Below are 16750 nucleotides of genomic sequence, written 5' to 3'. Positions count from 1 at the left end.
CGAGAAATAACAGCAATCTACATAAAGACCTAAAATCACTTACCTTGACCCAAAAAGGGGTCCAGTATTCAGGAACACACACTTTCAATAAATTGCCAGCAACCATTAAAAACTTGGATTCAGATAAAGCATGGTTTAAACAGAGTTTGAAAGACTTTTTGATAGGCAACTCCTTCTACTCCATAGATGAATATCTTAACAGAGACTATTAAGCCAGTTTAAGTAAAAATATCTGTTATATTTCAGTTTTGACAACACTTGGTTATGACAGTCAAGATTAGGTATTTTGTGTATGATAAATTTATTAATAGTGCATAATAGAGGCGCTCTGCATCGCGGTGTAGATTGCTCGCCAGGTTTCGAGAGGGTGCGTTTCTGGATGAGGTATCGAATATATTGCTTCCCCCTACTTATACCTTCCGAGGAGATCGCGAATGTAAAATTAGAGAGATTAGAGCGCGCACGGAGGCTTTCAGACAGTCGTTCTTCCCGCGAACCATATGCGACTGGAACAGGAAAGGGAGGTAATGACAGTGGCACGTAAAGTGCCCTCTGCCACACACCGTTGGGTGGCTTGCGGACTATAAATGTAGATGTAGATGTAGATAACCAGATGGCAGTTATAAGAGTCGAGGGGTATGAAAGGGAAGCAGTGGTTGGGAAGGGAGTGACACAGGGTTGTAGCCTATCCCCGATGTTATTGAGCAAGCAGTAAAGGAAACAAAAGAAAAGTTCGGAGTAGGTATTAAAATTCATGGAGAAGAAATAAAAACTTTGAGGTTCACCGATGACATTGTAATTCTGTCAGAGACAGCAAAGGACTTGGAAGAGCAGTTGCATGGAGTGGATAGTGTCTTGAAGGGAGGATATAAGATGAACATCAACAAAAGCAAAACAAGGATAATGGAATGTAGTCGAATTAACTCGGGTGATGCTGAGGGAATTAGATTAGGAAATGAGACACTTAAAGTAGTAAAGGAGTTTTGCTATTTGGGGAGCAAAATAACTGATGACGGTCGAAGTAGAGAGGATATAAAATGTAGAGTGGCAATGACAAGGAAAGCGTTTCTGAAGAAGAGAAATCTGTTAACATCGAGTATAGAATTAAGTGTCAGGAAGTGATTTCTGAAAGTATTTGTATGGAGTGTTGCCATGTACAGAAGTGAAACATGGACGATAAATAGTTTAGACAAGAAGAGAATAGAAGCTTTCGAAATGTGGTGCTACAGAAGAATGCTGAAGATTAGATGGGTAGATCACATAACTAATGAGGAGGTATTGAACAGAATTGGGAAGAAGAGGAATTTGTGGCACAACGTGACTAAAAGAAGGGATCAGTTGGTAGGGCATGTTCTGAGACATAGAGGTATCACCAATTTAGTATTGGAGGGCAGCATGGAGGGTAAAAATCATAGAGGGAGACCAAGAGATGAATACACTAAGCAGATTCAGAAGGATGTAGAAGCTTGCACAGGATAGAGTAGCATGGAGAGCTGCATCAAACCAGTCTCAGGACTGAAGACCACCACAACAACAACAGTGTTTCATTCTGACAGTGTGTTAATTCTGTAAATATTAACTGTTCCAGCATTGTGTTAACCTATTTCAACTATCTCCTGATATTGTATTCAAACGGTTTATGTTTTTATGTTATACTTTGACATGTTCCACACCCATGAAAGTCATCTCATTTTTTGGGTCTATGAAATGAAAACTGAATCTAATCTAATCTAGTCTAATCTGGAAGAGCGAACAAACATTTTTCGTTTGTCGTTTGTAATACTGACATCTAACATGAAAAAAAGAGTTAATTTTTGCCACTTATGACAAATGCTGTAAACTAAATTTGTGTATGGGTTTTTTGCTTGGTGGATACTAGATGTCTGTCACAACAAACACTACCAAATTATGGGATAGTGTAAATTTTGATATGTTTGTTGTACACATTTTAATTAACAATGTAGTCAAGTGTGACAGTTGCAGTATTGTGTAGTTGTGAAGGATATAAAGTATCAATCTATTAAAACCAGTAATTGAATAATGAAAATCTATTGTAATGAATGAAGGATTTATTAGGTTATAGTGCCTGACATTTACTGAAGGGACTCTAAATGTACATAATAAAGAACACCAGCACATTATGTTTGAAGAGTCAGCTTGGGTAAGAAGTGACTGAAGGATTGCGTTAATTTTGTGAAGCTGCACACTTTTTTCCAAAAATTTTGAGGTCTCTTCTTCATGAAATTCTTACTAGCAGATAGAAAATTTGTATTTCCGTAACTTTTTATTTGGTCATACATTGTCTTGAATTTTAACCTCCTTGAGCCAAAGTAAGAAATTTGATGATGAATGTGTAACCAGGGGACTTTTCTGAGATGTTTGGAGCATGTGGAGAAGAGTCAACAGCTGTTCAATCCAGTCCCCTTACAAAGAAAAAGGGTTAAATAAAATTACAATCATGTTTCCAATCATAGATCTGTATTGTTTAAGCAATCATGAGGTCACTGGCAGTAGTTATGGACATATAAATCAATTAATTAAAATGTCATTGAAATTACCCATGAATTTATACATTAAAACTAGTTTTTCCTATACAGATGAAACCACTGACAGCCTATCAAATGATCAGGGAGGAGCAGTTTTTGTGATCATCAAACAATTTATTCATAAAAGATAGTGAAAATCAGTGAAAGTTCTGGGGCTCTTACTTTCAGATTCCTGACATAGCAGAACTGGTGTCACCTCATGTTCGCCAACCTGAGCACTAGGGGTTCGAGATGCCCCCTTGGCAGGAAGCAATAAGAACTGTTTGTGTTAATGCCCTCAGAACAGTTGGCTACAGGGACCTTTTTCTATTGGAGGAGGCACGCTGCTGTGCTGCATCTTAGGATAAAAAATTACTGAGAGACTCATCAGCCCCATTTCATGGCATCTCTTAGAAGGGTCCACTTCATGAGTAGGAGTAGCATGGTAGTTGCTACCATTTTCTGATACATGTGTTGACATGCATTATCTTGGAAGCAACCATTTGTAGATAAGTAAGTTCCAGTTAAAAAATTTCATGGTACAATGGTTCTGGCAACTTTGTTATTAAGCAGAAGATATGTGATTTGGACAGTGAGCATCCATCATCGTAGTTCTACTGATGTTAGAGCTGTAAGCTTTGCCATGCTGGCCCTGTCCGTGTGCTCACATTATGTGACTCCTTGTGACTTTTGTTCATGATTTTCAGTTCCCAATATTCCTCTCTGTTTTTCTGATTATTAGTCTCTCTAGGAACTGGCCCCATTATTGTCATTTCTCATTTGATTCTGCAACTGTTTTAAGCACATTTAGCTTGAGCTACAACAAGCCAGTGGCTAGCCATTTACTGCAGAACTGTGGGTCAACTAAATCCCATTCTTTGTGATAAGACTGTCTCACATTTGTGTGTTTTATCGAGAATATAACTGATTCAATTACAGTTCTCTGCCTGTTACTGCTATGGTAGGGAAAACGATCACAAGCAGCCACTTTTAGAGTCCAAAGTAACTTATTGATAACCTGAACTCATGATATCGTATGGTCTGTGCTGCTGTTTCAGCCATCAAATCAGAATACGATTTCATGAAATTTTCCATTTCTGTCACTTTCCTGCTATGCTCTTCATTACTGAAGCTAATGTCACCACTGATCTTCTTTATATAGTCACAGTTAGGCCCGTCCATAAAGTTGTCATATGTGTCCAGTCATTCTGCCTCTGCAATTCATTATGTTCTTTAATGTGTTGACTGCTGCATGCTAACAATAGTCCAGAAATGCCTGCCATTGAATGACTCCCTCATATGAGGAAAGAAGTCACTGAGCTCAATGTTAAGAGTATACAAGGGTCAAGGCAACATTTCATAGCCCAGAGAAGTAGCACGTGTGAATGTGTCCTGTGCAGAATGAACTGTGACACTGTTATGGAGCAAAAATACCCCATCTGGATAGTTTCCCACAAAGCCTTGTCTTGACAGTCTCCTGTATCCATATCAGAAGATTTCAGTGGTACCATCCTGTGATAGTTTTTGAAAAAACAAACAGCATCAGCATGCTCGATGATGGTTGGGTACTGTGTTTTTAAGCAGTGGTAAATCTACAATTTTGACTGAATACATTGCTCCTTTGTCTCAGAATTGTGATGATACACCCAGCACTCACTCATCCATGGTGATTACATGGATAAAGAAGATAACTGGATAGGCTTTTCAGAATGACAACATTTCATGTTCTGACTCAGTTCAGGAAACTTTTTGAATGGGAGTGGTTAGTTGTAGACCGCAGCGGTTGGCCTCCTTTATCATGTTTGAAATTTTATGTAAGATCTTAATAATAATAGTAATAATAATAAGAATAGGCCTTCGGCATGTTTTGCCAGTCGTAAAAGGCGACGAAAAGAACAAACCACTAAGAGGGCTAACCCCCCTTTTAGTGTGATTAGTTGGTTCAGGACAGAACTAATGAAGCCTCGGACAAGCGCTGTCATGGTCGAGGACGACACTTGAACCTATGCCCATCCACAATGGTAACGACACTCCTAGTCACACGGAAAATGATTTAAATCCAAATAGAGGTGTTTTGCAGGATATGCTTCCTGCAACTACTCTAGAAGGAAAACAAAGACAGAGGATGAGATGGTCAGATGAAGTTAACCGACACCTCATATTCTGTTATTACCAAGCAACAAACTTAGGAACCAACACAACTGGATACAGATCACAAGTATACACAAAATTTATTACCAGATACCCAGAATTAAAATTTTTAACAGATCAACGACTAGCTGATCAGATCTGTGTGATAATAAAAAATAACAGGATACCCCAGTCAGAATTAGAAAACATCAAACAACAAGTACAACAAATACTGGAACAAAATAATGTGCAATCAGAAGAAGAAGAAAATACAGTAATGGACTCAAACATCCCAGAGCAAACAAACAAAGACCACCACGCATCAATTAAACAATCAGAGGAACACGAAATCTTAAGACATCCACCAGAACAAGCACAAATAGAACATGAAGTGACACACATGTTAGATATAGAAGAAAAATTTCAGCTAACATATATAGAATACAAAGATACAAATACAGACATTAGACCATTCTTGCATAGACCACCCAATAACCCACAAGTCGAAACAACAATAACAACTATCAACACAATCATACACAACAAAATAAATGAAAATACAGCTATGAAAGAGTTACAACTACTGGTTTATATAGGAGCACTCACTACACTAAATATACACACTAGGCAGAGATCAGAACAAACCAACACACAGAAGAAACCCACAAAACCAGCATGGCAACACAGGCTACAGATCAGAATAGAAAAACTGAGAAAAGACATCGGACAGCTAACACAATTTATAAGAAATGAAATATCAGACAAAAAACGAAAAAGGTTAGGTAAAATCTCACAACAAGAAGCGATAGAGCAATTAGATGAAAAGAAGCAGAAATTACAAGCATTGGCCAAACGACTTAGAAGATACAAAAAAGTGAAAATAGAAGGAAACAAAACCAAACCAAACATTCAACACAAAGCAAAAGAAATTTTATCAGACAATAGATAACACACATTAAAATAGACAACCCACCAATCATAACAGACATGGAACACTTCTGGAGCAACATATGGTCAAACCCAGTACAACATAACAGGCATGCACGGTGGATACAAGCAGAAGCAGACACATACAAGACGATACCACAAATGCCTGAAGTGATAATTTTGCAACATGAAGTCACCCAAGCAATTAATTCTATGCACAATTGGAAAGCCCCTGGAAAAGATAAAATAGCAAATTTCTGGCTAAAGAAGTTCACCTCAACACATTCACATCTAACTAAATTATTTAACAGTTACATTGCAGACCCATACACATTCCCTGATACACTTACACAAGGAATAACTTATCTGAAACCTAAAGATCAAGCAGACACAGCAAACCCAGCAAAATATCGCCCCATAACATGCCTACCAACAACATACAAAATATTAACTTCAGTCATTACACAGAAATTAATGACCTATACAACACAGAACAAAATTAAAATGAAGAACAAAAAGGCTGTTGCAAAGGAGCACAAGGATGTAAAGATTAACTGATAATAGATGCAGAGGTGACATATCAAGCTAAAACTAAACAAAGGTCACTACACTATGCATACATTGATTGCCAAAAAGCTTTTGATAGTGTACCCCACTCATGGTTACTACAAATATTGGAAATATACAAAGTAGATCCTAAATTGATACAGTTCCTAAACATAGTAATGAAAAACTGGAAAACCACACTTAATATCCAAACAAATTCAAATAATACCACATCACAGCCAATACAGATTAAGCGTGGAATATACCAAGGAGACTCATTAAGTTCTTTCTGGTTCTGCCTTGCTCTGAACCCACTATCCAACATGCTAAATAATACAAATTATGGATACAATATTACTGGAACATACCCACACAAAATCACACATTTGCTATACATGGATGATCTAAAACTACTGGTAGCAACAAATCAACAACTCAACCAATTACTAAAGATAACAGAATTATTCAGCAATGATATAAATATGGCTTTTGGAACAGACAAATATATATATAAAAAAAATAGCATTGTCAAGGGAAAACACACTAAACAAGAAGATTACATATTGGATAACCACAGCGACTGCATAGAAGCAATGGACAAAACAGATGCCTATAAATATCTAGGATACAGACATAAAATAGGAATAGATAATACAAATAATAAAGAAGAACTAAAAGAAAAATATAGACAAAGACTAACAAAAATACTGAAAACAGAATTGACAGCAAGAAACAAGACAAAAGCTATAAATACCTATGCTATACCAATATTGACCTACTCATTTGGAGTAGTGAAATGGAGTAACACAGACCTAGAAGCACTCAATACACTTTCATGATCACAATGCCACAAAGATAGAATACATCACATACATTCAGCAACAGAAAGATTCACATTAATCAGAAAGGAAGGAGGAAGGGGATTTATTGACATAAAAAACCTACATTATGGACATACCTAAAAACAAAGATGATGTAACTTACCAAACGAAAGTGTTGGCATGTTGATAGACACACAAACAAACACAAACACACACACACAAAATTCAAGCTTTCACAACCAACCAACGGTTGTTTCATCAGGAAAGAGGGAAGGAGAGGGAAAGACGAAAGGATGTGGGTTTTAAGGGAGAGGGTAAGGAGTCATTCCAATGCCAGGAGTGGAAAGACTTACCTTAGGGGGAAAAAAGGACAAAACACACACACACACACACACACACACACACACACACACACACACACACACACACACACACACACACCCATATATATACACTCCTGGAAATTGAAATAAGAACACCGTGAATTCATTGTCCCAGGAAGGGGAAACTTTATTGACACATTCCTGGGGTCAGATACATCACATGATCACACTGACAGAACCACAGGCACATAGACACAGGCAACAGAGCATGCACAATGTCGGCACTAGTACAGTGTATATCCACCTTTCGCAGCAATGCAGGCTGCTATTCTCCCATGGAGACGATCGTAGAGATGCTGGATGTAGTCCTGTGGAACGGCTTGCCATGCCATTTCCACCTGGCGCCTCAGTTGGACCAGCGTTCGTGCTGGACGTGCAGACCGCGTGAGACGACGCTTCATCCAGTCCCAAACATGCTCAATGGGGGACAGATCCGGAGATCTTGCTGGCCAGGGTAGTTGACTTACACCTTCTAGAGCACGTTGGGTGGCACGGGATACATGCGGACGTGCATTGTCCTGTTGGAACAGCAAGTTCCCTTGCCGGTCTAGGAATGGTAGAACGATGGGTTCGATGACGGTTTGGATGTACCGTGCACTATTCAGTGTCCGCTCGATGATCACCAGTGGTGTACGGCCAGTGTAGGAGATCACTCCCCACACCATGATGCCGGGTGTTGGCCCTGTGTGCCTCGGTCGTATGCAGTCCTGATTGTGGCGCTCACCTGCATGGCGCCAAACACGCATACGACCATCATTGGCACCAAGGCAGAAGCGACTCTCATCGCTGAAGACGACACGTCTCCACTCGTCCCTCCATTCACGCCTGTCGCTACACCACTGGAGGCGGGCTGCACGATGTTGGGGCGTGAACGGAAGACGGCCTAACGGTGTGCGGGACCGTAGCCCAGCTTCATGGAGACTGTTGCGAATGGTCCTCGCCGATAGCCCAGGAGCAACAGTGTCCCTAATTTGCTGGGAAGTGGCGGTGCGGTCCCCTACGGCACTGCGTAGGATCCTACGGTCTTAGCGTGCATCCGTGCATCGCTGCGGTCCGGTCCCAGGTCGACGGGCACGTGCACCTTCCGCCGACCACTGGCAACAACATTGATGTACTGTGGAGACCTCATGCCCCACGTGTTGAGCAATTCGGCGGTACGTCCACCCGGCCTCCCGCATGCCCACTATACGCCCTCGCTCAAAGTCCGTCAACTGCACATACGGTTCACGTCCACGCTGGCGCGGCATGCTACCAGTGTTGAAGACTGCGATGGAGCTCCGTATGCCATGGCAAACTGGCTGACACTGACGGCGATGGTGCACAAATGCTGCGCAGCTAGCGCCATTCAACGGCCAACACCGCGGTTCCTGGTGTGTCCGCTGTGCCGTGCGTGTGATCATTGCTTGTACAGCCCTCTCGCAGTGTCCAGAGCAAGTATGGTGGGTCTGACACACCGGTGTCAATGTGTTCTTTTTTCCATTTCCAGGAGTGTATATATATCCATCCGCACATATACAGACACGAGCAGCACTTCTACATTATGGACAGGTAGACAATTTAAGCACATTCTTTATAGAATGAGCAGAAACTAGCAAAATACACAAAGCAATCACTCATATAAATACATAGGCTGCACCATTGCAATTTCATAACCACTTCTACAACCCTTTAGATCACATAACATCAACAGATATGAAGAAAGTAAATTGGAAAAAGAAAACACTACATGGCAAGCACCCGTATCATCTAACACAGCCACACATCGATCAAGACGCATCCAAGACATGGCTAAGAAAAGGCAATATATACAATGAGACGGAAGGATTCATGATTGCAATACAGGATCAAACAATAAACACCAGATATTACAACAAGAATGTTATTAAAGATCCCAATACCATAACAGATAAATGCAGACTTTGCAAACAACAAATAGAAACAGTAGATCACATCACAAGCAGATGTACAATACTAGCAAATACAGAATACCCCAGAAGACATGACAATGTAGCAAAAATAATACATCAACAACTTGCCATGCAACATAAGCTAATAAAACATGTTCCCACATACAGGTATGCACCACAAAATGTACTGGAGAATGATGAATACAAATTATACTGGAACATTATAACAGATAAAACAACACCACATAACAAACCTGACATCATACTCACCAATAAAAAGAAGAAATTAACAACTAATCGAAATATCCATATCCAATACAACAAATATGCAGAAGATAACAGGAGAAAAAATTGAAAAATACATCCAACTGGCTGAGGAAGTCAAGGACATGTGGCATCAGGATAAAGTTGGCATTATACCAATTATACTATCAACTACAGGAGTCATACCACACAATATCCACCACTACATCAACGCAATACAGCTACATCCAAACGTATATATACAACTACAGAAATCTGTAATTATTGATACATGTTCAATTGCCTGAAAGTTCCTAAATGCAATGTAACATATACCGTACAGTTAAAAGGAAGTCACGCTTGATCAAGGTCCACGTCACTTTCCACTTTTAACCAGACATAACGTCTGATAAAGGAAAGAGATAATAATAATAATAATAATAATAATAATAATAATAATAATAATTTTTGTGGTTCAGTGGCTTGGTACAAGTATTTCAATTGGATGCCACTTCAGTGACGTGTGTCTCTAACACAACACAGTTATCCAACTGAGGAAGGGGCCTACAGTTTAATGTGGAATCCATACCAAGTGTCATTTCTGGTGAATCTTCACACTGTTGAGAGGTGAAGCCCAGGTTAAAATGCAGACTGAAAAATCTAAGGTCTGACCAGGATTCCCTCGCACAACCTCTTGGATTCCAGTGAAGGTTGCAATGTTTTTCCCTTCAGATTCAGAAAATGGTAAGCTGCACAGTACTCCAGTTTATTAATGGGCAGCACCATTTTCTTTTGGCTCCTCTAGCGGCATACTTCAGTACTGTGGTGCTATGATTTCAAAATTATTACATACATTCCCATAAAACGAAGTGACAAATACAGGCGGTGGTGCCAGCTCTTCCAGGCTACCCCATGAATTCTTTCAGTTAATTACACAATCCATAGAAGTGTGTGATGAGGGCAGAATTGTGCTGCTGTGTTAGTGGATCTTGAAGAACCCGGATGTACCACTGTCCTTCCATGCGTGTGCCTGGTTAGTTTGGTCCCACAGTAGTGGGACGCAGCACCTTCTTGTTGCAGCATTCAATTATGTGGGAGCAGACAGGAAGGGACGCCAGCCCAAAGCAGCAGCACACCACTTATGTAGCCATTACTGGTGATTGGCACAGCAAGTGGATGGCGCACAACCACCTGAAGACGTCGATTTTTACCTAGCCATTTCTGCTAACCACAATGAGCTCTGAACACAAACATGCTGTAAAATCTAAATAAATAACTAAACAAGGAAAACTTCTCTTGTTCTTAATGTCCACCTAAAAAGTAGTGCAGTTTATCTGCAAATTGGAAGCACAAGCAGAAGACTTCCAACTCTTTATAGCCACTTATATCCATCAACATCTGCATCTACACTGTCCAGTCATATTAATGTGACTACTGCCTACATTTGACATCAGTGTGCAATAACTACTCACAGATGGCAGGTTGCAGCACTAGCAGTGGACATAATACAGGGTGATCATCTGCAAGGATGAATTTCTGACTGGAAATTGAGGAAAAAAGGTCCTGTGCATATGTGGCTGGAAATGCATCGTTGCCACGGTACATGGCTCTGATGAATGAAAGTTCCTCTGACCACATGTGTTGTGTTCCTTGTGTGTTGCAAGCTGTATGATTGATGCAGCATATTTTGGACTGCCGAATGGTCTGGTATTCATGTTGGGAACAAGCTGAGATGGTGTTTGTGTATGATCAAGCAGATGAAAATGGTCACGAGGCAGCACATCTATACCAAAACAAGTAGCCTCACAGGCACCAACTCCGTAACATAACACTTCAAGCCATTTTTGAGCATTCGTGTGGACATGGGCTCTTTCAGACAGATGAACTAGCAGGGAGGGTGCAGATTGTGCATACACCAGATTTGGGGCACTGGGTTCTATCCTGCAGGACAATTTCCATGTGTTTAGCTGTACACAAACACCATCTTGACTTGTTACCGACGTGAATACCAGCCATTCTGTTGCTTACAGTACGCTGCGTCAGACACACAGCGCATGATCAGAGGAATTGTGATTCATCAGCCTCATCTACCATGGCAATGACCCATTTCCGGACACATGTTCATAGGACTTTTTTCCTCCATTTCCAATTAAGAATCAGTCCCTATAGTTTGTTGTTTTTTTTAATTTTCACCCCATATAAAGCATGTCCAGGGGACATGAATAACTGTGCAGTTGCTGTTGTAATGTGGAAACAGACCAATTTATCTGATGAAATTAGATATATATATATTAATACCTTCAGCTGCTGATGGGCGTTGATATATATCAATGGGGACAGGTGAAATTGTGTGGCCCGATCGGGACTCGAACCCGGGATCTTCTGCTTACATGGCAGACTCTCTATCTCTCTGAGCCACCAAGGTGTGCGCAAGATAGTCCCTGCAATCACACTATCCTCTGTGCCCTCAATGACTCAGATGGATAGAGTATCTGCCATTTAAGCAGGAGATACCGGGTTCGAGTCCCGGTCGGGGCACACATTTTCACCTGTCCACATTGATGTATATCAATGCCCATCAGCAGCTGAAGGTATTAATATATATAATTCTAATTTCACTCTAGAAGGCTGCAGGTCATAAATGGTGTCTGTTCTTTCGGACATGTCCGCTCCAGTGAACAGATCGTTGGCACCTATGACATGAAATGTCTAAAAGCAACTGCCCTGCAACAATCATCACAAGATTCCAGGCCACAGGAGGGAGAGTAAAGGTCTGGGGAACTTTTTTGTAGCATTCCCTGGGTGATCTCATCATTATGGAATGCGCAGTGTATCAACGCAAGTATGCATCTGTCCTTGGAAAAGATGTCCATCCCTACATGCAGTTTTCTTTCCAGCGCGAAAGCATCTACTGGGAGGACAATGCAACATGTCATGCAGCTCGTAGTGTACATACGTGGTTCTAAGAGCACCAGGATGAATTTACCATACATCCCTGGCCACCAAAGCCCCCGGATTAAAACCCAGTCGAGAATCTGTTCGAGTACCTCGATAGGGCTGTCTGTCCTATGGATCCTCAATCGAGAAACATAGTGCAGCTGGCCACTGCACTGGGGGTGGCATGACCCTGCATCCCTGTCGGTACCTTCCAGATCATCACTGACTCTCACCCTGTGTATCTTGCTGAGGTCTGCACTGCAGAAGGTGGTCATTCAGGTTTTTGACAGGTGATGACATTAATGTGACTGGATAGTGCATATTCTGCAAACTACTGTGAAGTGCTTGGCAGAGGACATATCCCATTGTACCAGTTATGAGGGCTTTTCCCCCGTTTGATTCACATGGACAGTGTTGGAGAATGACACTTTAAACACCTCTGAAAAGATGAATGAAATAAGTATTAGTGTCACTGGGCTCTGGAACAGCTGAAATTGTTAAAACAGATCAAAGGTCTGGGGCCCGATTGAATCCCATTCATATTCTACATTGAATTTGCGTCTGAGTTAGCCCTTCTACTGTAGATCCCTCAAACAAACAATCATGCCCAGAAGTAGGATGAAAGCACAGGTCACATGTTACTAGAGAGGCAGCAGAAGTGTTCCACAAACCCATTTGTTGTAGAACCTTTGAACATATTCTGAGCTCAAACGTAACAGGGTATCTTGAACAGAATGACCTCCTCCGTGTCAACCATAATGGATTCTGAAAAAAATAGGTCCCGTAAAATCTAACTCGCATTTTTCTCACATGACGTCCTGAAAGCCTTGGATGATGACAGCCAGGTAGATACATAGATACATTTGACTCAGTATCATATCTATGCTTATTATTAAAAGTAAGATTATATGGGGTATTAAGTGAAATATGTGATTGGATTGAGGATTTTTTTGGCAGGTAGGACACAGCAAGTTATCTGGTATAAAGAGTCACTGACAGATGTAGAAATAACTTCGGGTGTGTTTCTACCTTTCCTGTTATTGTACATTAATGACCTAGTGGACAATATCAAAAGCATTCTCAAACTTTTTGTAGATGATGCAGTTATCCATGTGAAGTACGATCTGAAAGAAGCTGCATAAATGTTCAGTCACATCTTGATAAAATTTCATAGCAGTGCAAAGATTGGAAACGTGCTTTAAATATTCAGAGATGTGAAACTGTGCACTTCCAAAAAGGAAGAAATGTATTATCCTACGACTTTATCAATGAGTCATAGCTGGAATTAGTCAACTGATGCAAATACCGGGATGTAAAACTTAGTACAGATATGAAAAGGATGGTTCATATAGTCTCAGTCATTGGTAAAGCAGGTGACAGAGTTCAGGTTATTGGTAGAACACTAGGGAAATGTTATCTGTCAACAAAGGGATTACCTGCAAATCACTTGTGTGATTCATCTTAGAATATTGCTAAAGTGGGTTGGATCTGTACCAAATAGAAATAGCAGGGGATATTGAACGTATAGAGAGAGGAGCACCATGTATGGTCACAAGTTTGTTTAATGCATGGGAAAGTGTCATGGAGGTGTTGAAGAAACTGAACTGGCAGACTCTTGAAGATAGATTTAAATTGTTCCGACAAGGCCTAGTTACAAACCTTCAAGAAACAGCTTTAAATGATAATGCAAGGCATAGGATCTGCACACACAGTCAGATACCTCGATAGCACCTCTGATGTGTAGTGCACACCTGAACCATTCACATTACAATTCTCTACCCTATGGCACTAGTCTAGGATGTTACAGCCTAGCTTGTCACAGAACCTTGACAGCTTCTGGTTCCGTCTTTCCAGTCAACTCAAAACCAGGGTGCCATGATCCATTCCTGAGACAGTGCTGCAAATTGTTAGGTTTGTTGGAACTCCAGGAAGAAGCCTGGTATTCTCAACTATCTCTGTTGGCCAGTGGAATGATCCGAGTATGACCTCGGACCCCAGATGACAGGCATCGTTAATCCAAAAGTGCGCCACAATCTGCAGTTTGTTACACCCTGTTCACTAAATGGCTGCAGGAATAACTGCTTGAACATGTTAAATGAGTCCTGTTCCCCACCTCCCCCTCCATGTCCCCGGTCCCACCCCTTACCGTCATGTCCTGAAGAGGTACCATTATTCGCTGTACATTTCAACCGCTGATGATTAAGAGGCTCCTACCCATTTGTGTTTGCCTCCTCTTGATGTGGGGCACAGCGTGTTCCCAACAGATGAAGTGAGTCTCACTCGCTCAGTTTCAGTTTGAAACAGCACCTCAGACGCTTTGGTCAGGAGGATAGGTATGACCTCCTGAGTACTTCCTGGTCCCTATTTATCATATACAGAATGCCTAAACCTACCACGGACACACCACTCACAGTTAAGTGGATGAGGAGTGACTGGTTCTCTATTTCCTGCAGAAGAGACTGTATCCACAGGAGAGGGTAGTACTTGAGGTATCTGTGGTATATCTGGTACATGACTTGCAGCAACTGTCCCAGTACATTCACCTGCAGCAGACACCAATCACTTGGAGGTAGTCTGGGTGATTTCCAGTTGCTTTGGAACAACAGCTATATCATCCCGTGCCCAAGAACACAACACAGTGGAGCTGCACTGTGCCTGGTGCATTGTTGTACAGAACAGTAAGCAAATCACTTTAACCCTTTCAAACCTGAATTTTTTCTGGAGGATAGAAAATTTTTCGTTATGTGGTAATGCTTGTAATTGATTTTAATGATTTTAGATGCAAGATTTATACAAAAATATGTACCCGTTTTCATAACAAACTGTTCACTTGGCTTCATTTTATGGGCTAAAACAGCTAATTACAAAATATTCTCTATTGCAATAAATAGTAAAATGGTGATTCAATAATTACCATGGAAAATAACAATAACAGTATTCAATTATACAGTAGAATATAGCGAACCAACCACATCCGTCTATTCTTATGGTCACGAGTTGCTGCGCATTGCTACATTCACTTGCCGATATTTTCTTAGTGATGCCCATCAATTGACAGCACTTGTGCATGATGAAAAGGTTGAACATTCTCAAAGGTACATCTTGGGTTTCTATTGGGAAAAAATAGTTGTGTTGCAGTTAGAGACAGTAAAAGTTAATGTACACAATTGTAGCATGAGAGTCTGGATTCTCTTCGAACTTATGTGTCCGGTATGCTAAAAATATTACCAGTAGCCTTTTAAAACTGAAGCAGTTAAGAGCCAAAACAACGTATCTATTGCAAAAAAAAAAAAAAAAAAAAAAAAAAAAAAAAACACGTGCCAGAAGGTCGCTGCAGTTGCTGGTCCTACGCTTCCATGTGTTTTTTGATTTAGGTGTGATCAAATGGTTGAAATGGCTCTGAGCACTATGGGACTTAACATCTGAGGTCATCAATCCCCTAGACTTTGAACTACTTAAACCTAACTAACCGAAGGACATCACAAACATCCATGCCCGAGGCAGGATTCGAACCTGCGACCGTAGCGTTCGCGCAGTTCCAGACTGAGGCACCTAGAACCGCTCGGTCACACCAGCCAGCTATGTGTGACAACCCCCCCCCCCCCCCCCCCCCAAAAAAAAAAAATTACTGACTGTCCCGACCACCACACATTTATGTTACCATAGTTATTTGGTGGCACCTGAAGATGAAGCTTTGCGCTTCGAAACCGATCATGGAAAAAATTAAGAAATTAGTGATAACTGAAGCGGATTTTTATTGTATAAATGTTTAGTAACATTTGAAATTGTTACTAACTGGCAATGCTTTAAGACGTCCCGTTTTCTTGACGATGAATTTAGTGTGCGTGGCACATCTTCTCGTTTACAGACTTGGCGTTCATGCGTGCGGGCGGCAACAGGAAGGGCGCGTTCACGCGGTCGCGCCAGCCCAAGGCCGCGGCGCACCACCTGCGTGGCCGCTACTGGCGCCTGGCGCAGCAGCTGGACGGCGCCCAGCCGCCTGAAGACGTCGACCCCTACCTGGCCGCCGCTGCACCCCGCGACGAACTCTGAACGCACTCGCGCTGTAAACTTCAAATAAACAACTAAACCCGGAACACTACTCTTGTTGTTAATGTCCTTCTGAAATGTAATATACGAGGGGCGCTCAATATGTAATGCAACACATTTTTTTCTGAAAGTAGCTTAGTTTTATTCAGCATTACAGTATCCCATATATTCCCCATTCCTTTGGCTACAAAACCCTATTTCTCAACGTAATCCCCGTTCAATGGGACGGCCTGACGCCATGTTACTGGGAGGGCATATGTCCGCATGGTACCACTCTGCTA

The 16750-nt window shown here is 41.2% G+C and overlaps 1 protein-coding gene across 2 annotated transcripts in view; it reads left to right on the top strand.

Annotated features, from left to right (window-relative positions):
* LOC124546839 (beta-glucuronidase-like) overlaps positions 1-16521 on the top strand; it is a 375007-nt gene extending 358486 nt beyond the window's left edge. For both annotated transcript variants that reach the window (XM_047125067.1, XM_047125068.1), the window contains exon 13: positions 16288-16521. In XM_047125067.1, coding sequence (XP_046981023.1) covers positions 16288-16472 — 185 coding nt within the window. In that variant the 3' untranslated portion in view covers positions 16473-16521. The remainder of the gene's footprint in view (positions 1-16287) is intronic.
* The last annotated feature ends 229 nt before the right edge of the window (positions 16522-16750 follow it).

The sequence above is a fragment of the Schistocerca americana genome, chromosome 1 (genome assembly GCF_021461395.2).
Source record: "Schistocerca americana isolate TAMUIC-IGC-003095 chromosome 1, iqSchAmer2.1, whole genome shotgun sequence".
Classification (NCBI taxonomy): domain Eukaryota; kingdom Metazoa; phylum Arthropoda; class Insecta; order Orthoptera; family Acrididae; genus Schistocerca; species Schistocerca americana.
This window is presented reverse-complemented; position numbering and strand designations above follow the sequence as displayed.